Source organism: Moschus berezovskii, chromosome 10, assembly GCF_049115385.1.
Source record: "Moschus berezovskii isolate FMDL1 chromosome 10, NW_MosBer_1.0, whole genome shotgun sequence".
Lineage (NCBI taxonomy): Eukaryota > Metazoa > Chordata > Mammalia > Artiodactyla > Moschidae > Moschus > Moschus berezovskii.
In genome coordinates this window covers 32,971,816-32,997,022 of record NC_142469.1, presented here as the reverse complement: position 1 = coordinate 32,997,022, position 25,207 = coordinate 32,971,816, and the positions used below count along the sequence as shown (strand labels likewise).

General features: G+C 35.8%; 1 protein-coding gene across 12 annotated transcripts in view; it reads right to left on the bottom strand.

Annotated features, from left to right (window-relative positions):
- TRDN (triadin) overlaps positions 1–25,207 on the bottom strand; it is a 424,466-nt gene that overhangs the window by 76,007 nt on the left and 323,252 nt on the right. For 10 of the 12 annotated variants that reach the window (XM_088840567.1, XM_088840568.1, XM_088840571.1 and 7 more), the window contains 2 exons: positions 14,432–14,482; positions 9,149–9,199 (listed from right to left, as the gene is read on the bottom strand). The exons of 1 other annotated variant lie outside the window; for it this stretch is intronic. In XM_088840567.1, the coding sequence (XP_088696693.1) occupies positions 9,149–9,199; positions 14,432–14,482 (102 nt within the window). The remainder of the gene's footprint in view (positions 1–9,148; positions 9,200–14,431; positions 14,483–25,207) is intronic. One more of the 12 variants, XM_088840572.1, reaches the window with a different exon arrangement.

Below are 25,207 nucleotides of genomic sequence, written 5' to 3'. Positions count from 1 at the left end.
AAACATTTTTCACGTGAGCCCTTCTTTTGAGCTTCACACACAAGCACTGCAGAAACATGGAATCAAGCAATCCCCAAGCTGAATGGTTGAAGCAGACAGCCTGCCAATTCGTATGTAGCACTGAGTTTTCCAGGCTGCTGATTTCATTTGTGAAATGTAAATTGCTGGTGGGCCTGGCGAGGGGAGCTTCATTAATGATTTTTCAGTGTCATCAACACCATTCTCAAGTGAAGCAGGCCAACCAAATTTAAACATGCATATGTTTGAGTTTAAAAAAGGGCAGCAGTGGAAAACCACTTTGTTTAGGAGTCTCTGCTTTGTCTTCACAAATCAAAACGAAAGTATAAATCCCAAGAATGTGTATTCTTTTTCAAATGTCTCCTTTTTAAATACTTTGCAAGTTAGAAGCTGAATGCTACTACTCTTTTTTTCCCAATCTTTTTTATCATTATCACACAATAAAACAATTTATCATTAACACACAATTATTTGCTTCTTCAGCACAAAGGAGCTTTATATGTGCAATAAAATATAATAATAATAATTCCTGGTTTTGCAACCAATGATGTTTTGTATATTCTACATGGCACTCAGTAAGTGTATTATATGCATTATCTAAAATTTATTTAAATAATGTTAAATATTCATGTAAATATTTATGTTAAATATTCATAAATACTTATTCGCTCTCTAACCACAGTAGAATACAAACTTCTTGAGTCCTGGGGTGATTTTCCATTTTATCTGTTATATGATAGTGCCTAGATCAGTGCTTTGCACAGACTGCTGCTGCTGCTGAGTCACTTCAGTCGTGTCTGACTCTGTGCGACCCCATAGACGGAAGCCCACCAGGCTCCCCCTTCCATGGGACTCTCCAGGCAAGAACACTGGAGTGGGTTGCCATTTCCTTCCCCAGTGTGTGAAAGTGAAAAGTGAAAGTGAAGTCGCTCAGTTGTGTCCGACCCTTAGCGATCCCACGGACTGCAGCCTACCAGGTTCCTCCATCCATGCGATTTTCTAGGCAATAGTACTGGAGTGGCTTGCCATTGCCTTCTCCTTGCACAGACTAGGGATCAATAAATATTTGTTGTATGAATGAACATACAAACCTAAATATAAACCTAATATTACATCTACTTTACAGATCATAATATTGAGGCCTACAGATAATAACTTTGAGGCTTAATACTTGTCTGTGTATGTACTCCCTAGTAAGTGGAAAAACTGGTCTCTGAATACTGATTTTTTCCAACTCCAAAATATGAAGCATTTGTAAGCACACTGCTATGGGTTCCCCTGGTGGCTCAGACAGTAAAGAATCTGCCTGCAATGAAGGAGACCTGGGATCAATCCCTGGGTCAGGAAGATCCCCTGAAGACGGGAATGGGTTCCAGTATTCTTATCTGGAGAAAACCATGGGCAGAATGGGGTTGCAAAGATTTAGACACAACTGAAGAACTAACATACAAGCACACTTCTATAACTAACGTTGACATAGACAGAATGAATGTTTTTAAATATCTCACACACAAAAAACTACACAGAAAGCCACATACTACATCTTATAGGTACACATTCCTAACAGAGTCATTAAGATTGTAATTGGCATGAACAGTAAAGCCATTGCGGTTTCAATTTTTTTCAGCCAATCATTAAATAATGAATCATAAAAACAATTTCCTAAATTAAGCTGGTTAAACTAGAAAAATAGACTGACTATTGATAGAATATTGATAACTGCCTCACTCACTGCCAGAGTAGTAGTCAATATTCAGTGGTATGGAGAGACTTTACATTTAAAATCAGGTCACCAAATCCATTTGTATTAAATATATAAAAGAGCTTCAGTATTGTTTTCCTTAGTCAATTGTATGTCAGTTTTGGTCTGACGGAGTCTAGAAAGCCTGGTAGCAAAGAAGGCAGGTCATGCTGCCAGGCATGAGTGCCAAATGTACCTCAGATGACTGTGTGACCTGGGCAATTCACTCCTAGTGCTTCAATTTTCACATTAATGAAAAAAAGGATTGCTGTGAAAATTAGATTGAACACTACTTGTGAACCACGTAGAACAAAGCAAACAGTGTATGTTCATCTCTTTACTGATATTTGAAATGATTTTTCTTATATTTTTCCACCATAATGTTAAATAAAGCATATTTAAATATAAATATATTTAAATAAAATAATTAAAGTTATATTAAATGAAGTTACATTCATAAATTTAATCTAAATCCATGATTTTTGTATCTTTTGAGTAGGTCATTTGCACTTTCCGATGAATATCTGCTACTATTACAATTACACACATGTACACATTTACATTTCACTGTGGTCCTCAATGGCCTTCCCTTGTTGTTCAAGTGGTAAAGAATCTGCCTGCAATGCAGCAGCCACAGGTTCAATCCCTGGGTCAGGAAGATCGCCCTGGAGGGAGAAATGGCAATCCACTCTAGGATTTTTGCCTGCAAAATCCCATGGACAGAGGAGCCTGGCGGGCTTCATTCTCGGGGCCGCAAAGAGTCGGACATGACTGAAGTGACCTAGCATGCACACGCACGCGGTCCTCATTGTATTATTCAACAATAAATGTTTTGTAAAACACACGCATACACACTTTCACATTTTCTTTTCTGCATGAGAGATAGAGCACTGCTGTCACTCTAACCAGCTTCACTACAAGATTTGGGATTTGGAACAAATTTCAGTGAATCCAAGTTTCTTCTTAACTATGTCTTAAGACAAACTGTTGAAAATAAGAGACATATTTTAGTAGGTAGCATTTGATTTCATCTGCTGTGGAAGCATGATTTTATAATCCAGGTAAATACAACTGTGGGAAAGACAAGCTCTGATTACCAATCAGTTTGACTGGGATCATCTTTAGTTCACAGACTTCCAAAAAGACAAAACTGCCCTGAGTTTGGGTAAAGTCACACAGAACCAACACCTGCCAACTTCTACCCCACTTTTCATCTTATCCCTGTTTACATTTCTTTAATTCAATACTACATGGGCTGTTTAATATTTTCCTTTCTCTTATTTAACCACGTTCATATGTTTATAAAACTTCATGCATCTTCTATGTTCCCATTTTTCCTGCTTGAGTTTTTAAATTGCTGTTATCTTTGGTTGTAAACTGGGGAATCCTTTCATGCATAATAAAGGGGCAAGGTGATGGAGGTCTCAAGTAATTGCCCAATCTCATCCAAAGCAAGAGATCATTTGTTGCACTGCAGCTGGAGAAAAACCAACCAAACAAACCAAAAAGTCCCTTAGTTTAAAACTTATTTCCCTATTTATTAACCAAATGATCTAATGAAAGGCATCTGAAACACTCTAAATTTTAAATTCCTAACCTTCTGAAATGGGAACAATGATAATTAGCTAATATATCTGTGGCTGAAATTAGACTGAGTAATATAACAAATATTTCCTGAGCATTCATGTATGAACATATAACTCAGATATGCACTGACTGGATGAAATCTTTGGTATGCCACATCTAAGGCACCACTGGAGGCCACTTCACTTTTACTCTCTTCCAGCTCTCTTTACCAAGTATCCTGAGATCTTGGAGGACAAGGATTGTGTCGTCTTCGTTAGTGAAGTCTCGTGACTAAGATATCCCCAGAATATTATACTATCACTCAAAAATTGTTATGAAACAAAACAATTTAAGATGTGGTTTCAAAATGCCAAGAAAATAAAATTTATGTTTCATTTTTAGATGGTTTAGACTGAAATATAAAGTAGAATCCTTGTCCCATTAATTAAAAATGTACATGGGTGGAAAAGACCATTAGAATGGACCCAGCAGACACACTAGGGGACTTTATCTTCATATAATTATCTGGTAATTTCCAAGCTGCAGTTAGAGTCTCAAGCTACTGGGCACAGCGCTCCTTCCATAACATGTATGCACACGTACACAAACACACCCCCGCCGCAACCATTCGCTCTCTGTTTGTGTCTGTGTCTGCCTCTCTCTCACCTCTCATTCCCATTAGGTCAACGGGAAAAGAAATTATGCTTTATAAGCTTCTATAGGTATAGTTCTAAAATAGCTCTAGTTCGCAATACAAACAATGCATGACTCAATGCTTTATGCCTAAGTCCTGATTCGGCAACAGTTCTTTGGCAAGATTCCCAGAGGACTTTGACACTCACAAAGTAAGTTTGCTGAGTGGACACTGAAAACACAAAATGAGCCCGAGGGCATTCTCTGTTTGCAGCACAGAATAAATGCATACATTTCCCCTGCCTCATTCTATCATCATTTCATTTTTGTGATCCTTTGTCTTTTGTATATGCTAAATACAATGTACCATGTTCCTGATAGTGTCACTCTGTCTCTATCTAACCTTTTTTGTATGCCTTGCTATATTCTATGTGCCTCATTATACTACGTTTCCCTGAAACTTCCCAACATGAAGACTCTGTACTGAAATAAGTAAGAAACAATGTGAGGAGACTGAACATATTGTAGGCTGCACAGAGAATAGTCAGTACAAACAAGGTCCTGCGATGTTATCTGAAGATGGCAGGAGAGGTCACTGGATTTATTTCAGGTAATGAGCCAGGTGACTTTAAACCATTCAAATGGTTCAGAAAATGGTGCAAAAATCACTTGCCAAGGTAAATAAGCAGACATTCTTTTCTTTTTTCCCTTAACAAAAGAGAGTCACTTTTTCTTACTTATATCTCTGAGCACCAGCATGCATTTTCTCTGACTTGAAGTGAGAATAATCAGTTACATTAATAAAAGTTCAAAGGTCATAGGTATGGATCATCCTACATCTGGTTAAATACATAAAAATAATAGATGACCTGATACGAAAAAAATACATTTAAAGCTTTTATAAAAAGTGAACAAGAAAAATAAAAATAAATTAATAAATAAAAAACTATGATATTTAAACATTTTTTCCTTCAAGGAGAGAAGCACATTAGAATATTTGCATAAGGTGGTTTGGAGTGACGAGAAAAATGAACACACAGAGTGACTGTGAATCATTCTTTTGAGGGCTTAAGTGGAAAGAATACCAAGGAAGGGATATTGAAGCTTTATATTTATCATTGCCCATATATTTCACATACATATAGTTGGACATATATTATGTACATTAATTTTTTGGATGAAGGAAATAAAATTCACAGTACTTGGATACATTAATTTGGAAAGTCAGTGATTACAGAGAAAATTCTGGCAGTCTCAACTACTTCGCTTACCAACACATAACCACTTTCCATTCATTCTATCAACTTGGCAGTTTGGCCTGATGGGCTTAACTGGAAAAGTGTTAGACTGTTAATTGCTGCTTAGAATAAAAATGCTACTGTTATTGGAACCATTCTTATCTTCAGGAAAGGAACTGTAAATAATTTTTGTTCACGTTTGGCAGAATTCACCATGAAGCCTTCTGGTCCTGGACTTTTCTTCATTAGGAAGCTTTTGCTTATGTTCTCACTTGTTATTACTCCATTCAAATTTTTTATTTCTTCATGATCCAGTCTTGGCCATTGCATGCTTCTAGATATATCTTCTAGGTTATCCAAATTGTTGGCATATAAACATTCATAGTAGTCTTTTATGATCCTTTTAAAATATTTTGTAGCAAGAGTTATAACATCTCCTCTTTTACTCTGATTTTATTTTACTTGGCTCTTCTTTTTTTTTTTTTTAATCTAGCCAAAGGTTTGTCATATTTATTGCTCTTTTCAAAAGACAACTTTTGGTTTTGTTGATCTTTCTATTTTGTTTAAGTCTGCTCTAATCTTTTTTATTTCCTTCCTTCTGCTAACTTGGGGCTTAGTTTTTTCTTTTTTTCTCTACCTTGAAGTATGCAGTTAGGTTGTTTATTTGAAATCTTCCTATTTTTTCAATGTAGATATTTATTGCTATGAACTTCTCTCTTAGAACTGCTTTTGATGCATTCTGCAAGTTTTTGTATGTTGTGTTTTCATTTTCATTTTTCTGAAGATATTTTCTAATCTCCCTTTTAATTTCTTCTTGACCTATTGGATTTTCAAGAACATGTTGCTTAATTTCCATGTATCTGTGAATTTTATCATTTAAGTGTGCATGATATGTTTCATGCTTTTTGATTGGACATTAAATGAAGGCTTTCAAGTATCCCTGGCAGGCTACAGTCTATGGGTCTCAAAGAGTCAGACATGACTGAGTAACTAACACATTCACACTTTCACTTTCATTATTTACTAAAGAAGATATGATAAGCTTTCAATCTAACAAGATTTATTTTAAAATTAATTTCTTTTTTAGTAAGAATTTTTAAAAATTGTAGCTGTTCTAATATATGTGAGAATTTACTGACCCCCTCTAAGGAAAGAAAGTTTAAGTTGACACCAACTCTCACAGGTGAAAGTTAGTCTTTGCATATAACGTTATTCTTTCTGTCAAAATGTCCAGGCACTGTCATTCACATTCAGCACCACAGGCCTGAAACTTAGTTGTTTGGTAGTAAACAAATGATGACATTAAATGCATAAAATTTCAAAGCACCAATAATATCTCGGTGTATTACTATAAGAGATCATTGTTGCTTTAAATGGTAAAATAAAAAAGATATTAAATATTCTCAAGCAGTTATTTGAAACATATAGCAACGCAGAAAGTTCAACATTAGTGAAATGAGACTATAACTTTTAAAAAAATTCATCTTTTCCAAAATGCTGCCTTCCCCACCATCATTGTCTGTGATCATGCATCTGGGATAGGATGATGAAAAAACAATTCCCAGAATGATGAAAGAAGACAGAAAACTCTTACAACAGATATTTCCAGTGTTCAAAGACTCAAATTAGCACCATGTGCTTTTGTTGTTGTTTATTCGCTAAGTTGTGCCTGACTCGCCTAAATTGTTTTTAATTTATATGTGTATATATTCCACACACATTTCTAGTAGGGAAAAATTTTGCATTTTGCTTTCTTAATAAAACTGTGGAAATTTATAACACTGCTGTCTGTTCCTCATTTTTCAATACTTATATCTTAGTCTGGAAAAAATTATAACATCATTGAATGATTAAATTACTTGATGGAATCAAATCTTTTAATTTAGATATTTATATGTTTATTGAAATTGACAGATCATGATAAAGAAATCTAGAGTTATTTTAAAGAAATAAATTATATAAATACAAAGGAATGTCTTTAGTCTTCATAATTAATTCATTCTTCAAATAATACAATGTAACAACATTTTGCTGCCTGTTGAACATTTAACATAACATGTAAGAATTCTCCTGTAAGCAAAATATTTGAATTTACATATATTATGCCAGAATAACTTGAAAGTGTATGTAGTACCAAAATAACTACTACATAGGGGACAATAACGGAGAAGGCAATGGCAAGCCACTCCAGTACTCTTGCCTAGAAAATCCCATGGATGGAGGAGCCTGGTAGGCTGCAGTCCGTGGGGTCACTAAGGGTCGGACACGACTGAACGACTTTACTTTCACTTTTCACTTTCACACATTGGAGAAGGAAATGGCAACCCACTCCAGTGTTCTTGCCTGGAGAATCCCAGGGAAGGGGGAGCCTGGTGGGCTTCCGTCTATAGGGTCACACAGAGTTGGACACGACTGAAGTGACTTAGCAGCAGCAGCAGGGGACAATAAAAATAAAGTTTTGTATATGATGATATTTTTCTAAAGTGAAACATAAATGCCTTAATAGGTTTGGAATCCTTATTGCTTTAAGTACTTTAAAAAAAATTAAGTACGTTATGTGGGCTGAGAAAAAAATTATGCTGTGCTTTCTTGTTTCATTAAATAACAATTTCGTTTAATTTAAATTTAATTGAAAAATAAGAAAAAATATGACTTGAGGGTATGTTTTTTATCCATTGCTACACTGACTAATGGAGTCTCCCCTCCATCCTTCATGTGTCTCAAGTCTTCTGTCAGCTTCCCCTCCCACTGCACTTCCACATTGCCCTCAGCTCCAACACGTGTTTATACAAGTTCATGGAAAAGCTTTTTCTTTTAATAAAATTCCATTAATTGGGGGTTTTTACCACTAAGCCCTTGCATGTTGGTCAATAGTTCACAGAGATTTCTCTTCAGGATAAAGTAGAAACGGGCTCTATTTGAACATTCAATAGAGCAAGTGTATTTCATGGTTTTATTGGTTCACTAATATGTTCATTTTAATGATAAGAAATATTAGACAATTTGGAGAATGATACCAGGACCATAGAAGTTGCTGGGATAATTAGAAACTAAATGTATTACATTGGACTTAACATATTTACTTACATTTTAGGGAATGCAACTTGATGCAAGGCATATCAGAATCCACATCCCTATGAACCTAGTATAACAGGAAGGCCAGAGGGCCAATAAGACCCCTTAGCAAGATCATAGTGCTTGATTGGGAGATCAGAGTTCTTGTGCAGGTTCTGCTGCAAATTATAATAACTTTGAAAAGTTTCTAGACTATTTCAGTTTTATCCATCTATAGGATGAGGATTTTGGACCTCATCCAAAAATCTTTAGAGTTTACCTCTAAGTGTCTCTCAGCTAAAAAATTTGCTAGGATTTTACTGTATCTGAACTGAAAGAAAAGCAAGCTATCACTGTGAAATTTTAAATATTTTTTTGTATCTTAAACCTTTGATTTCCATGGCCATTCCTAATAGGATTCACCTTAGGATATTTATAAAATGTAGATTTTCTACTACAGACTCATAAAATCAGGATAGCATATGTATTTTTTTCATTGAAGTAAAGCTGATTTACAATGTTGTGCCAATGTCTGCTATACAGCAAAGTTTTACACATATATACATTCTTTTTTAATATACTTTTCCATCATGGTTTATCTCAGGAGATTGAATATAGTTCCCTGTGATATACAATAGGAACTTGTTTTTTATACATTTTAAGCTTTCTCAGTATCTCTTGACATGGCTACTCTTTCATGTGTTGTTTCATAGTACAATTTAAAATTTTACAATAGAGAATAAGTTATTTTCCCTTTGCATCAAAACATAGAAGTATATATGAAAGTTATACCTTTGAAAGTATAAAAAATAAATCAATAATATGTGGCTTTATTGCAAGTAACTGAATATGCAATAGGTGGATCAATGTGTTTTCACATTTCATTATAGAGTAATACCTTTTTCCTTTAGGGAAGCTGGAACCTTTACTTCTTTTTCCTTAATAGGCTCTGGAAAGAAACATTGAACATGTGTTTGAAACCAAGATCAAAATACTAACACACACACAGTGAAGTCAATAAGCTATCAGTAAGGTGAACCAAGGTAGAAATGATATGATGTTTTCTTTCAAAAATAATTTTAATCATAAAGAACAGTATAGAGTACAACAAGCCATTTCTAATCATATCTTTTAAAATAAATGTAAATTGTAGAATGATGTGTAATCTATGTATTCATTAAGAGGATGAGTTTTTGGATGGTGAGGAACTTGCTTTGTCTGTGATTTTAAAAAAACACATGACTTCAGCATCTAGAAATCTTTCAAAACTGTTAAAATCAGCACTAACTTAGTTTACTTCTCTCAGGCTATGTTTCTTCAAAAAAATAAACAATCAAATGGAAAACTCTGCATATATCATGTAAATGTGGTGTGTTAGTCATCAGACTCAAGTTAAACAGATTTCAAGAATAAGACTAAGATAAATACTGAGACAGTTACATCTATGAACTCCCAATGTCTTAAACATGTGGTCCTTAGTTAAAGTAAATCAAGTAAAACTCCACTTATTCTACTAGGTTCAAATACAAAATGATTCTGATCATATCATGGGTTCCAGAGAAATCTATGGGCAATGCCTTGAACAATATTATGCTCCCTCAATAACTCATTAAAGATAGAAAATAAAAACAGTTCTCTGCCTTTTCTGTAACACTAAGTCTCAGTATCTATTTTACTGACAAAAATGACTTATAATACAGTGAGAAAAGAAGGAAAGAAAGAAATCAATCCTTCCAGCCCTTTTTTTCTATTCCTTTCCATGTGGGGTGAAATGCAAAAAATATGGTGGTGGTACTTGTAAATGAACATGCCACTCAAGCAACTCAGAATTCACTGAGTCAAAGTGAGTTTGGATCATTTCAAGAATGTATTTTGGGGTTCCATTGAAAAGGTTGTGTTTCTCAAAGCAAGATTTTCTCAGTATATAAACTATAGCCTTAAATATCCATAGGCTTGTATAATTTTTTAAATGGTTTTGGTGGAAAAAAGTGCCCCTGTTGCTATATATTGTGCTAAGATTAAATAGGATCAGTTTTTTTCTACATTTCAGCATGTGAAAATGAAATCAAGAGCCATGAATTGAATAAACACACTGAAAAGCTTCATTAACTTTTTCGTTCAGGATGAGGGTGGTAATTTACTCTTTTGCATTTCCTGGCTAAACCAAAAGAATTAATGTATTGTGAAATGAGAAGTGGTGATAGGGACAGTTTCTTGGTGGGGTGGGAAAATGAAATACCCGGAACTTCAAAATTCAAAATCCAGCATGTTGATTTAAATGGATATCTATATACAATTGTGTGAGATTAAAGTAGTTGTAAAGTACAAGACCTCAGAAGAGGGCCCATGGACTGCTTTGATTTTGAAGGAGAACAGATAGACTTTCTAAAGGTATCTGAAGGCCATAAACCCATCACTGTAAATCTGGGGAAAGTTCTCAGAAAACAGAAATGATTTTTATTTCTAAGTTGCTAACAGGAAGATGCCTTTTCCGCCATGCTGGGTCATCTGCACTGACTTTCCTGCATCTCATTTCTTCTGCGTGTCCTTTTTGACTTCAAGGGACTTTGATCTGATTGAAGAAGTCTGTAGGGTGGTCTGAGCAGTCCCTAACTACCCAAGGATGCCAAAGCTGACCAAACACTTCTGTGTTAGGAAGAATAAATGTATCATTGGTTTGGGTCAGCTATTTACACATTTTTCCTGCTTAGCTGTCTTGTTTGTCAGGAGCAAAGCATTGGAGAGCACATTTTTGCATGTGTGTTGTTTGTATAAATATGGTAGTTTCTTTACATTTAACCAAGAGCCTGCAGGAAGTCTTAGGAATCTTCATTATCAGGATCTAGAACATATTTAAAGGTGCTGGGATATAACTTGGAACTCTCAAAATAATCTGGCAGGGAGGTGGTGATGTAAAAAAGTTCACAAAGAAACGGGAAGATCATTCCAGGTTTTCCATTCCCCTACATTGCTCCCAGAGTCAAAGGCAATAAGGAACTTGGGTGAGAATTCATGATGAATAAATCACTGGGGATCAGATGCAAAGTCATCAGAAAACTTACCATAGCCTCAGTGGTAATTTTTGTTTGGTGAGTAGGAACGGCCAAGAAAAAGTATGGTGAAGAAGAAAAATAGAAGTTGGGGGAAACCTCAAGTGCATGGTGCTGGGTATCAGAATATGAAAGAAGATAAGCTCTGCTGAGAATTCCCTGGCATTAGATCCAAACATACACAAGCCTGAGTCACAAAACTAGTCAATAATTCTAATGTCCATCATATTACACCAATACCAGAGGCACCTGCGGGTGCAATTATTGCATTTTCAGTAGAAGAGAAATAATTAATCTCCTGTTGCCTGGTTACAGTTTGGCTTGCAGTTCCTTGGACCATTGGTGAATCCCACAACCTCAGATAAATCAGACCAGTTGTAAGAAGCAAGTTGCAAGAGGATAGGGTGAATGTCAGAAGGACAACAACAGGAATGTCTGATTTCTGGGTGGTCAGGGCCACGTAGGCAGGGCTCTGCCCACTTGAGTATGTAGAGAAGACTTACTATCCCAGAGAGTCAGTAGCTGAATCAGCAGCAAAAGCCAAGATGTGTCTTTCTCCAACACCTTTTCTTTGTAATGATCATCTCCAGCCCTCTCTATATGTCCTTAAATACACAAGCCTGATGATGTTCTCTGGGATTCCCTGATGGCTCAGATGGTAGAGAAACTGCCTACAATACAGGGGTCCCAGGATTGATCCCTGGGTCGAGAAGATTCCCTGGAGGAGGGCATGGCAACCCACTTCAGTATTCTTGCCTGAAGAATCCCATGGACAGAGGCGCCTGCTGGGCTGCAGTCCATGGGACAGCAAAGAGTTGGACACAACTGAGCGACTAACACATTGATGTTTTTTTAAATGCCTAATGTACTCACGATTGTCATATCCCTAGTAAATGTGGCCCTAAATGATTTCTGTGTAATAATTCTGGTTTTAGAAATGTAGCACTGTTTCAATATGGGTTTCCTAATATGTACATACAAGTGGAAACTATAGGAGACCTGCAAAGGTAGGCAACCTTTGGGTTGCTCCATGAAATAAGTAGCTATGCAAGTAGAATTGCTACACTCTGACTCTGCCACAGCTCAGCAGCAGGTTTCAAAAACTGATTCTAGAAACAATAACACTCCGGAGGTTAAAGTCACTGAAATTGTATGGGTAATACGCCATTTTCTCTGATTTTTCTATGTAAAGAAAATTATATTCAGAAACTAAAGGAAAAGTGACAATAAACATCTAAAATAGCACCCAGCTTGTATATAACAAAGATAATCGAGGGCATTAACACAGCTTGACTTTAAAAGAGGTTCATTTAAAATAGTTCTAAATCAATCATCATATGTAATAGACTTTTATATACATGATTTTACAGTGACCATGGAGACATCTTACAAATAGTTGAGAATTTAACACTGAGGAAAAAGTGTTCCCTAGGAAATTGTCTGCAATTGTACGTTAGTAACGACAACAACAGTAATAGAAATTACAAGAGCCTACTTCGTAAAGTGGTCAGTGTGGATTTAAATTGTCCCAGATAATGTTTTCCGGGACAGATATTTACAACCACCATTTCCAAGTAGTTTAGGCTCTAGCACAAGTGAAGTCTTTAAGTAATAATTGAAATTGTTATAATCATCATTGCTTGAAAGATAGTGTTAGAGGTAAGACCCAACTTTTCTGTTGAGTTGTTTTCATAGCAAACAATAGTGTATGGTCTAAGTATTCTCATGACACAAATGCTCAACAAAATAAGTCTATTTCATACTATACTGGAAGGAGGAAGGTTTAGATTTTGCATCTATATATGGATTTTCCTGGTAGTGTGTTTCAATAATACTTTTAGTTTCCACACAAACAAGGACACTGTTTTTGTAAATTGCCAGATACAATGAGAGTGGAAGTGAGAAGGAGTCTCTCTGTCTCTCAGAGAACAAGTAATCACTGGTGAAAAATGGATTGAGCTCTTCTGTGGGAATTAAGGGGAGTCACCCAATAGTAAAAGGACTACGAGTATATTTTTCCACATTGTATAGACATTTGTCTATGTCAAATAGATTTTCAAGAATAGGTAATGAGCTCTACACTCAAAGCAAAGGTGCTTTGAAGAATATTAAAAAAAAAGAGCCTTTGTTTAAGGATTAGACAATATCTGTAGTTAAAATGGAATAAAGGGGTATTAAATCAGGAAGACTTGACTCTGATTCTTGCCTTTGCTTCTCACCCACAGTGTGACATTGAGTAATTTAAATTACATATACCTCAGCTTCCTTCCTTGTTTACTGAAATGTATATATCAAGCACAATTTGCAGAAACAAAATATATAAAGTAGAATTCAATGTGCTTGGCAAAGAGCAGATGCCCTGCTTCTGTACTTCTCCCAAATAATCCTCACACTTTTGTCTAGATAACTCCTCTCCCTTCATACTTCAATTTAATATAACTTCTTCAGAAAAGCCTTCTCTAATTCCTCAGACTTGATTACGACCTCAAGAGAAAAGACCTGAAGTTTTATGCAACATTATTCTTGGAAAGAGTCCTGGAATTTGGATGGATTGAGAGGAAAGTCAATCCATTCAAGAGATTGAAGTTGAAAATTTAAAAAAGAATGTTATGCTTTTTCATAGCAATAAGGAACCTGACAAGACTAAAGCAGACAGGACATGACTAGGAATCTGAAAATAACAGAATTCAGAATTTCAATTCCCAAGTCTTCCTCCCTATTCCTAGTTTTGCTGCCTGTGTTTTGCCAATGATTAGCAAGTGCGTGGACAGATTGTGCAATAAATACATATTTAATGAATGGAGAGGAAGAAGAGAACCAGAGGGCATGGAAGCAAGTCCTTCTTATATCTTCTACTTTCATTTTAACATTTTTCTTTTACCCTTTCAGTCTTAAATTTTTAAAAAATCTTTTTCCTTTCTTTCAGAAATTATAATAAAAGCATTTTTAGATCATGGTGAACAGAAAGTAAGTATTTAAGGGACAGGTAAACAAACAAAAGTTTTCAAATAAAAGAGTGTCATGTGCAATTCTGACCCACAAATCTGCAAGGAGATGACGGACGTACTGTGGACACACTCAGATACTTTTGTTAATAAGTTTCTAGTGTTATGTTAAATTGACTCTATTACCTTTATCCTTCAGAACTGAGGAAGTCTTCCCAGATTTTTCTTTTCTAATTTCTGCAAGAAGAATCATGACGAGAAAAGATTACAAGGAAGAATAGAGAAAAATGGCAAGTTGTTTACATTATGTTTACTGAGGCATAAAGAACCTAGGGGCTCTGCATTGATATTCAAAATAGAGGTTTCCACTGGGATAAATTGCCTGTGACATATCGAACTAAGTATGCATAAGATAGAAAATAAGCCCACAAATTATTATAAAAGGGGCAGGTTATGGTAGATTGAAAAATATACAAATACAATTTTATGGGCTTTGGAGAAAGAAGATATGATAAGAATAATAGCTAATACTGTCTACTTACTATGAATAACAGGGAATGCCCTCTACTATTTAGTCACACAGTGTTCACAATAACCCTAAAAGTTATGTAGGTTCAGTTATTACCCCTGCTTTTCACATAAAGGGATTAAATAATGTTCCCAAGGTCATGTAGCTCTCATTAATAAATGGGAAATATGAGATTTGAACTAAATGTCTCTTTGAACTCAAACAGAAAGGCATTGGCTCTGGTAGCTAAATGATGGAATCAAGAAAGGCTCTGGCAGGTGGCACTGAATAAGAACTTGAGAGATGGAAAGGAATTAGACCAAGAGCAACAGAACTGAAAGGACATTTTAGGACAGAAGAGAGAATGGGGGAGGCGTGGGCTGGACAGTCTGTCAGTCTGGCTGAGTCACTTGTAATCAACAGAATATAGTGGAAGTGTTGCTGTGTGAATTCCTAAGCTAAATCAGGATAAACCATGTGGTTTCATTCTGCTTCTGCTTCTCTAGGGGCGTTGACTCTGGGGGAAGCCGGCTTCCATGTAAATACTTCAGCCGACACTGCCAGGCTGGCAAGACTACATACAAGCAATCCAGTTCAACAGCCCCAGCTGAGCTCCCAGCCACGAGCTAGCATCAACTGCCGGCCAGCTAAGCAGGCCATCTTGGACATCCAGAAGTCAAATTACTTTAGATGTCCACAGTCCAAGCTTATAATCACAGGAGATATCCAAGTGAAAAACTGCTCAGTTGATCCCTCCTGAACTTCTTGATCCTCTAAATCATGAGGAAAGTAAAATCAGCTGTCTTATATCACTAAGTTTTGAAGTGGTCTGTACATAGAAACAGTACATGAAACAGCTAATAAATAGCAAAATACTGTACCATGCACATTACAAGTTCTCCAGTAGAGCCAAATAGATAACAGAAAAAAAGATTAGTTATACTATTAAAACTGGCGAAGGTTTTTACTGAGAAGATGCCATTTGAGTTTAGGTTCCTCAGTTGTCTAGAATTTCACTGGTCAGGAAAGTCAGATTTTTTAAAAGCTGAGGATCATGTAAAAAAAGAACTCCAGGGATTCTTGATTCATAGAAGGATAATCTACCATCAATTGTGATACGGAACATAGGGAACAGAGTTCTTTGGAGGAAGACATTATCTTTGTTTTGAATACATTTTATTTCATGTGTCAACAAGATACCCAAAAATGACATGTTGCACGGAAAAGCTAATTTTGACTCCATGTTGGAACTGTTTTTTTGACTTGCTTTTCTTTGCTTTTGTTATTATAAACATACATAATGGCCTGCTTCAGAGAATTCTGGCCTTTTGCCTGACTAAAATTGCCTTTGTTCAGGACCCTGTCCACCTGTGGATGGCAGGGAGGAAGAAATGAACACATCCCTTGCCTGAGGCTTGCGATTCTAGGAGATGTCTGCAAGATTAAAAGCCTTCTTACTTTGTTTCCTCACCTCCCCCCACATTTGTTCTATAAAGGACCCTGGCATCCAGACCCTGATAAAGGTTAATTTGAGACATTAGTCTGGCATCTTCTCTGTCAGCCGACTTTACTAATAAAGTTGTATTCTTTGCCTCAACACCTCATCTCTCTGATTTATTGGCCTATTGTGCGAGAGCAGAGCAAGCTTGGACTCGGTAACATACATGTCTTGCAAGCAGTTAAAAATACAAATGAAGTGCATATTTCATGCAAGTGTTGCAGAAGCAAAGCAGCTTAAAGTCTCATTCGTAAATGGAAACTATCAATACAATTAGTAACAAGATTTTTTTTAAAGGCTCCAAACAAATCTTATTTGCTTTTGTCACATAGATAAATTTGACTTGGTGAAAAACTAGGTATATAAGAGCAAAATAAACCAGAAAGTTAAAAACCGTTTTCTTAATCATATGCAATTAAAAGAAAAATTGATGTCCTGTGTTACTTTTTACGTGCATGTTTTAATTCCAATCTCACATGATTGACCTGTATCGATATCAATTCATATATTGGTAATAATAAACTTAATTTTACCAGTTATGCTATTGCCAGGTGTTTAAAAATGATTACCACACACAAAGTGTGATCCAAATAGCTATAAATAGCAAGCTAAATTTTAAATATTATAATCTACTAGATAAAAACTATTAATTAAATAGAAAATTTTCAATTTCAAAAATGCAGGGATTTTTCTTTTTAATTTAGGTACCTGAGTATATCTAACCAAGACAAAAAAATAGAAAATAGCATCTACTTTTTCTTTTAACATTATCCTCTAAAAGCTAAAACGTATATGTAACAATACTGTTTCTCTCTGCAAGATTTTTTTAAAAGGCCTGTGAAACAGGCAAAACAAAAAACTGAAATAATGGACAATCATGTAATAAAACAAATCAGCACTAGAGTTCCTCCTCAGCACATAAATGTTTTGAATGTCAAATAATGTGTATAGAGAAGATGGCGATAATTAATAATATCTTTCATTTATGCTCAGTTGCTTCAGTCTTTTGGGACCCCATGGACTGTAGCCCTCAGGCACTTCTGTCCATGGGATTCTCCAGACAAGAATACTGGAGTGGGTTGCCATTTCCTTCTCCAGGGGATCTTCCCAACTCAGGGACTGAACTTATTTATGTCTCTTAGATCTCCTTCATTGGCCGGCAGGTTCTTTACCACTAGTGTCACCTTTGATTTGGCTATTAGTTATTATTCATTGTTCCAAATGATCAATACCAATTTTCTATTAGTGACATTAGGATATTAACAAAAATATTTATGTAGAAGTGTTGTGGCTTGATGTCAATGTCAAGTGTAGCTAAAATGCAAAAAAAGAAACTAAAATTGGAAGGTGTAAAAGATCCTAACAGAACTGTCAGGCAGTTCAGACTTCCTGGCTATGTGAGGAATCAAACTCAAAATTCTTAGCCTTTCTTTCCCAGTTAGCACTAATAAAGGGCTCAATAATATCACTTCAAAAACCGTGTTTTTTCCTCTTTTGAAAATATATAATTTGTCTGCTGATTTGAGATATTGTTTCATGAGCATCATGAATAAGATAAGTATCCTTATTTTTTTTTCCTTTTGATGGAAAGAATGGTTTTAAAGAACCATCTGGAGCACTCTATCCTTATGTTCAATGATAGGTAATTCCTCAGATCATGACTATTAATGTACATCAAAATGATGTTAAATTGTTGCAAAATACTTCTATTGTTTCCTAAGGTGATCTTACCTTGTTTGTAGAGTGATTCAATTGTGATCAATTGTATGATTTTTAAATATTTAATATGCAAATGCCCTACATGCATCTGTCATTGTTTTTTGTTCATCTGGACATAAATGTGACAATCAGGGATATTTTAGAAAATGTATTTTACAGCACTTTATATCCTTTTCAAACTCCAGATTTTATAAATAAATACAGAGAAAGAATTTTCCAGTTGTCTAAATGGTTAAGCAGTCTATGCTTATAATTCCCATGAGGAAAAATATATTTTGATGTTTTATGCAATACTAACTTTGAATGTTTCTGAAAAGATGTTGTTAGTGTTTAATTTTACTCAGGACATTGTACACTAACTTTTAATTAAGTATAACTTGATTAGGAAGCCATTTTAAATTTTGTTTTTGTCTTAATGATACATTTAATTATTTACCTTATTCTATAGTCTAGCTTCCTAGGGGACTCAGTGGTAAAGAATCTGCCTGTCAATGCAGGAGACACAAGAGACAAGGGTTGTATTCCCTAGGTCAGGAAGATTCCCCTGGAGGAGGAAAGGGCAACCCACTCCAGTATTCTCGCCTGGAGAATCCATGGACAGTGGATCCTGGTGTGTTATAGTCCATGGGGTTGAAAAGAGTCAGACACAACTGAACGACTAAACAGTAATTCTGTATATGCATCTCTAAAGAGCTTCCTTCAATTACTCAAGCATTGTGTGGTTCTAGGCAAGCTAGGCAGTGTCACCATGTTAAAACTGTCACATGAAGCATGGCATAGGAATTCAAAACAACAGATGTAGAACTTATTTAATGTGTAACTTGTGATCACCATGGAGACAGAAGTCTTGTCCAATGGACTAAGTATTCTAGTACTTTTGACAAACTCTTTCCTATAGTAATACCGTTCTTCAAATTATCTTAGCTGAGGGACTTCCTGAAGTCATCTAACTACTATCCTTTGACTGAATTCTGATCCAGCTTTACAATAACGATGCTTTTAGGCTGTGAAGCTTGGCTCTAAGAGGAGAATACAAATCAGAATTCTGGAGTGTACCTCAGTGGGTACATTTTACTTTATCTATGATCAGCTCTTTTAGGAAGAATAGTAATATGCAATTACTTAAAAAATAAAATAAGCTCTCCTTTATATTTTGGGAGCTGAGGTAAACTGGGACACCTTAGGACCATAACTCTCTGAGCACTAAAGAATTTGTTTTTCAAAGAAAACTTTATTAGCCATGAATTTTTCTCATGTAATCATGTTCATGACTCACTGGAAAAGACTCTGATGCTGGGAGGGATTGGGGGCAGGAGGAGAAGGGGACAACAGAGATGAGATGGCTGGATGGCATCACCGACTCGATGGACGTGAGTTTGAGTGAACTCAGGGAGTTGGTGATGGACAGGGAGGCCTGGCGTGCTGTGATTCATGGGGTCGCAAAGAGTCAGACATGACTGAGCGACTGAACTGACTGAATCATGTTCAACTTAAGGTGTCAAATTTCTCTTGATTCTTTCAAGAAGAAAATCTTTGTTAAAAGATTAATTTCCTTAAGGGCAGACAAAGTTAGGTTTTGGTCATTCCTGTATTCATATATGATGAGAAAGTATTGTTTCTACATTTTTACATAAAATCTTGCTATGATTGGAATGTTTGTTTCATCCTGAAATTGGTATGCTGAGGCCTAATACTCGATGCAACAGCATTTGGAGGTGGGGCCTTTAGGAGGTGATTATGTCATGAGAGTGCAGCCCTCGTGAAAGGGATTAGTGCCCTTTCTTATAAGAAGAGACATGAAAAAAGATGACCTTTCTCTTCAATCTCTCTCTCCCTCTCTTTCTTTCTCTGCACTATAGCAGGATATAGTAAGACTTTTGCTTGTAAACCAGGAAGAGCCACTTTATCAGGAACCAAACTGGCTGGCACTTGACCTTGGACATCCTAACCTCCAGAAATGTGAGAAATAAATTTCGGCTGTTTAAACCACCTAGTCTATAATATTATGTGATAGCAGCCAGAGTTGACTGAGACAGATCTCTAACTCCTCACCCTCTAGACACTATCTAGATTTTATAGATATGATAGTAGGATCTAAGAGAGGTAAATAACTTGTCCAATATCACAACTACTAAATGGCAGTGGGAAATTCGAACCCAGACCATCAGAATAAAAATTACAGCTAAACTACTCCAGTAAGTGCTGGGAGCACAGTGGAATATAAATTTGATAGCACCACAGATGGCTCCTAGAAGTGAAGAGTGAGCATACTTGCATCACCACTTCACAGCAATGTTCTTCATAACTGCCAGTCTGTCATAGCTTTCAAAATTTTTTTCCTAAAGCTGAGACCATGACATTTGGCAAACACTAGGAAGTCAGTAACTACTTGTTGAATAGATTAGCCAAATTTACACTGACCACATTTTATCAGAAAATTTACTCTTGAATCTTTACACAAAAGCCTAATAATCATATAATCACCTTTCATGGTTAGTAATTTCCTAACTTTGCAGTCCCAAGTTGGCTAAGTTATCAGAGTAAAATGAAATCACTAGTACTTGACAATATTCATGGATAAAAATAAAAAATTATATATATTTCAACTCTACTTCATGTAGCAATTTGCTTTTTTTTAAACCTAAGAAATTTCAAATGGTGAATTTCCAGTATTTAATAACCTCACACACACTTATATTTATATACATAATTTCAATTAATTTGTTGCAAAAATCACTAATCATCCCTTTGTTTTAAATGTAACATAATTTTATACTTTCTTATGACAATTATAATGTTGTATATATTCTACATTGTCTTTGAAATTCTTTCTCAATTAGAAATCTTCTACAAACACATTTATGTGTGATCTGAGCAATGTCTCCTTGTCGACTGTGTTCAAATATGAAATTGTTTCATGAGGAGATATATATATATATATATAATTTGAAGAAATATAATTGATTATAAGAAAAATATTAACTTAGGATTACTAATAAAATGAATAGAATTTTGAAATAAATCCTTCTGCTATTCAGTATGAAATGTAAAAATATAGTACTATGAAATTCACATAGTGGATACATTCTTTGAGATTTCCATATATTTTTTAATAGCATTCTTGGTCTTTGATTCATTTATTTATTAATTCTTGGCTGTGCTGGGTCTTCATTGCGATGCATGGCCTCTTCTTCATTGCTGTATGCAGCTCTCTCTATTTGCCATGTGTTGGGGCTCCTCCCTGGTTGCAGAGCACCGGCTTCTTACTGTGGTGACTTCTTCTGTTGCAGAGCACAAGCTCTAGGCATGCAGGCTAAGTAACTGTGGAGAATGGGCCCATCTGACCCATGGCATGTGGGATCTTAGTTCCCAGATGAGGGATTGAACCCATGTCCCCTGCATTGGCAGGCAGACTCTCAACCGCTGGGTCACCAGGGAAGTTCTTCCATACAATTTTTTAAATTAATGAACTACAATAATTTTTAGAGCAGATTAATGTTTACAATAAATTGAATAAAAGTTCAGAGAGTTCCCACATATATCCTATCCTAATATAAATGACCTTTTCCATCATCAAATCCCTAACTAATGCTGTACATTTGTTATCATTGATACATCATTATCAATATTGATATATCATTATCAACCAAAGTCCACAGTTTACATTAGGGCTTATTCTTGGTTTTGTTAATTATATGGATTTTGAAAAATGTTTGACATACTTATACCATAATTGTATGATATAAAATGGCTTCACTGCCTAAAAATCCCTTCTGCACTACCTCTTCATCCCTCGCTCTTCCTAAACCCTTGGTGACCACTGAACTTTTTACTATCTCCATAGTTTTGGCTTTTCCAGAAAGTCATGTAGTTGGAGTTATTTAATATGCAGACTTTTCAGATTGGCTTCTTTCACTTAGAAATAGAATTTAAAGTCCCTCAAAGGCCTAATAGCTCACACATTTTTAGCACTGGAGAAAATTCTTTTGTATGGACATAACAGAATTTATTTATCCACTCACCTATTGAAAAATACATTTGTTGGTTCCTTGGCAACCCACTCCAGTGGTCTTGCCTGGAGAATCCCAGGGATGGCGGAGCCTTGTGGGCTGCCCTCTATGGGGTCGCACAGAGTCGGACACGACTGAAGCAACTTAGCAGCAGCAGCAGTTTGCAGCCAAGCTAAAGCTGGAATATTTGTGTGCATATGTTTTCAACTTATTTGGGTAAATACCAAGAGCATGACTGCTGGATCATGTGATAGCAGTATATTTAGTTGCGAAAAAACAACCAAACTGTCTTCCAGTGTGTCTGTACCATTTTGCATTTCCTCCAGCAAAGCATGAGAACTCCTGCTGCTCCACATTCTCTCCAATATTTGATGTTTCAATGTTTTGGACTTTAACCATTCTAACAGGTATATAGTGGTATCGCATTGATTTAATTTGCAATTTTCTAATGATGTGTGACATTGAGCATCTTTTCACATGCTGATTTTCCATCTGTATATCCTCTCTGATGAGGTATCTGTTCAGACCCTTTCCCAGTTTTTAGAATGGGTTGGTCATTTTCTTGTTGTTGAGTTTTAAGAGTTCTTTGTGTATTTTGGATAACAGTCCTTCACCAGATATGTATTTCACAAATACTTCCTCTTATTTTCTGTTTTCTTCTTTAAATATTCTTGACAGTATGCTTTGCAGAGCATATTTAATTTTAATAATGTCCAACATAACAACTTTTCATTTATGGGTTGTGTCTTTTGTGTTGTATATAAAAAGTAATCTCCAAACCCAAGATAATCTAGATTCTTTCTTATGTTATCTTCCAGGAGTTTATAGTTTTATGTTTTAAATTTAGGTCTATGATCCACTTTGAGCTAATATTTTGATAAGGATGTAGAATTCTTACCTAGATTCTGTCTTTTTCTTTATGAATGTTCACTTATTCTAGTATGGCTTGATGAGAAGACTATCCTTTCTCCACTGAATTGTTTTTGCTTCTTTGTCAAAGACAAAGTGTATTGAGTGTATTTTTATGAGTCTATTTCTAGGTTCTCCATTTTGTTCCATCAATCTGTTTGCTGATTCTTTCACCAATATCACACTGTTGACTACTGTAGCTTTATAATAAGCCTTGAAGTCCAGTAGTCCTAAGATTTTGTTCTTCTCCTTTGATGTTGTCTTGGCTGTTCTGGGTCTTTTCTTTTCTGTATAAATTTTAGAATCAGTTTGTTGATATTCATAATATCAGTTTGTCAATACCACTGAGATTTTATCATGATTGCACAGAATCTATAGATAAAGTTGGGAAGAACTGACATGCTAACAATTTGGAGCCTGCCTAATCATGGATATAGAATAGATTATATCTTAGATTTATATCTAAGTCTTTCCTTTTTTGGTTCTAATGTAAATAGTCTTGCATTTTTTATTTAATTCATTCCAAATATCATTGCTGGAACATAAAGTAGCTGACTTTTACATATTAACCTTGTGTCTTGCAACTTTGCTATAATCACTGATTAGTTTTGGGAGGTTTTCCTTGATTCTTTATAATTTTCTAAATAGTTGACCACATCACGTACAAAGACAGTTTTACTTCTTTCTTTCCAATGGGTATGTCTTTTCTTCCTTTTCTTGTCTTATTGCATTAACTAATACTTCCAGTACAATGCTGAACAAGTGTACTGAGAGGACATCCTTACCTTGCTTCTTTATCTTTGTGGGTAAGCTTTTTGTGACTCAACATTTAACATGAGGTTATGAGTAGGTTTAATACCTCATGCGACGAGTTGACTCACTGGAAAAGACTCTGATGCTGGGAAAGGTTGGGGGCGGGAGGAGAAAGGGACGACGGAGAATGAGATGGCTGGATGGCATCACCAACTCTGTGGACATGAGTTTGAGTGTACTCCGGGAGTTGGTGATGGACAGGGAGGCCTGGCGTGCTGTGGTGCATGGGGTCGCGGAGAGTCGGACACGACTGAGCGACTGAACTGAACTGAACTGAACTAATTGTAGATATTCTTTATCAAGTTGAGGAAGTTTCTCTTTATTCCTAGTTTGCTGAGAGATTTTACCATAAATAGTTGTTGGATTTTGTCAAATGATTTTCTGTTATCTACTGAGTTTTTTCTTGTTTATCTTATTGATGTGATGAATTATATCAATCTATCTTCAAATGTTAAACCAGTTTTGCTTACCTAGAATGAATCCCACTTGGTCATGGTGTAAATTCTTTTTATGCACTGTTAATTTGACTTGGTAATGTTTTCGACTTCTATGAAATTTTTTAGAAATCTTTAATAGTACTTTAAACTTTGTATTGATGTGTGTATGTAAAAAAATTTGAGGTCTTAGACTCTCAAAAAGGCTTTGGTTGGAGTAAAAAAACAACAAGAAACTCTGCAGAACAAGAAACCCAAGTATAAGTTTCTTATACTTGGAACAACAGAATTCATTTTGGTATTTTAAAAAGGTAAACTTGATGTAGTCAATGAATATTTATTCAGTGTCTCTTTTGGATTCTGAGCTGGGAAAACAAGATGGTTGCCTGGAGTTCAGTCCATGCTGCAAGAACTTCATGTAGACAGATTAAGTAGAATGATGGAGAAACATACACAGAGTTCCAAGCTCACAGAAGGACTGACAAACTCTACCTGATGCAATAAGAAAAGACTTCACAAATGTACTGGCATCTATGGTCAACTATGAAATTGCATATAAAATCTGTTATCAAAGAAGAGTTGGAAAGACATTTCCAATACAAGGAACAACATAAGAAAACAATGTAGTGTGAAAATTCAGGTGGTGTGATCGGTGGCTGTACAAAATAAGTGAGAAGCATATGAACCAAGGCTAGAAGTCACACTGAGGGTTGGTGGTAAGGAAATCTTCAGTACCTTGCTAGAGAATTTGAATTTATATCCTTCCAGTGATGAGGATATATGGATGTGAGTTGGTCTATAAGGAAAACTGAGCACCAAAGAATTGATGCTTTTGAACTGTGGTGTTGGAGAAGACTTTTGAGAGTCCCTTGGACTGCAAGGAGAGCCAACCAGTCCATTCTAAAGGAGATCAGTCCTGGGTGTTCACTGGAAGGACTGACGTTGAAGCTGAAACTCCAATATTTTGGCCACCTGATGTGAAGAGCTGGCCCATTTGAAAAGACCCTGATGCTGGGAAAGATTGAAGGCAGGAGGAGAAGGGGACCACAGAGGATGAGATGGTTGGATGGC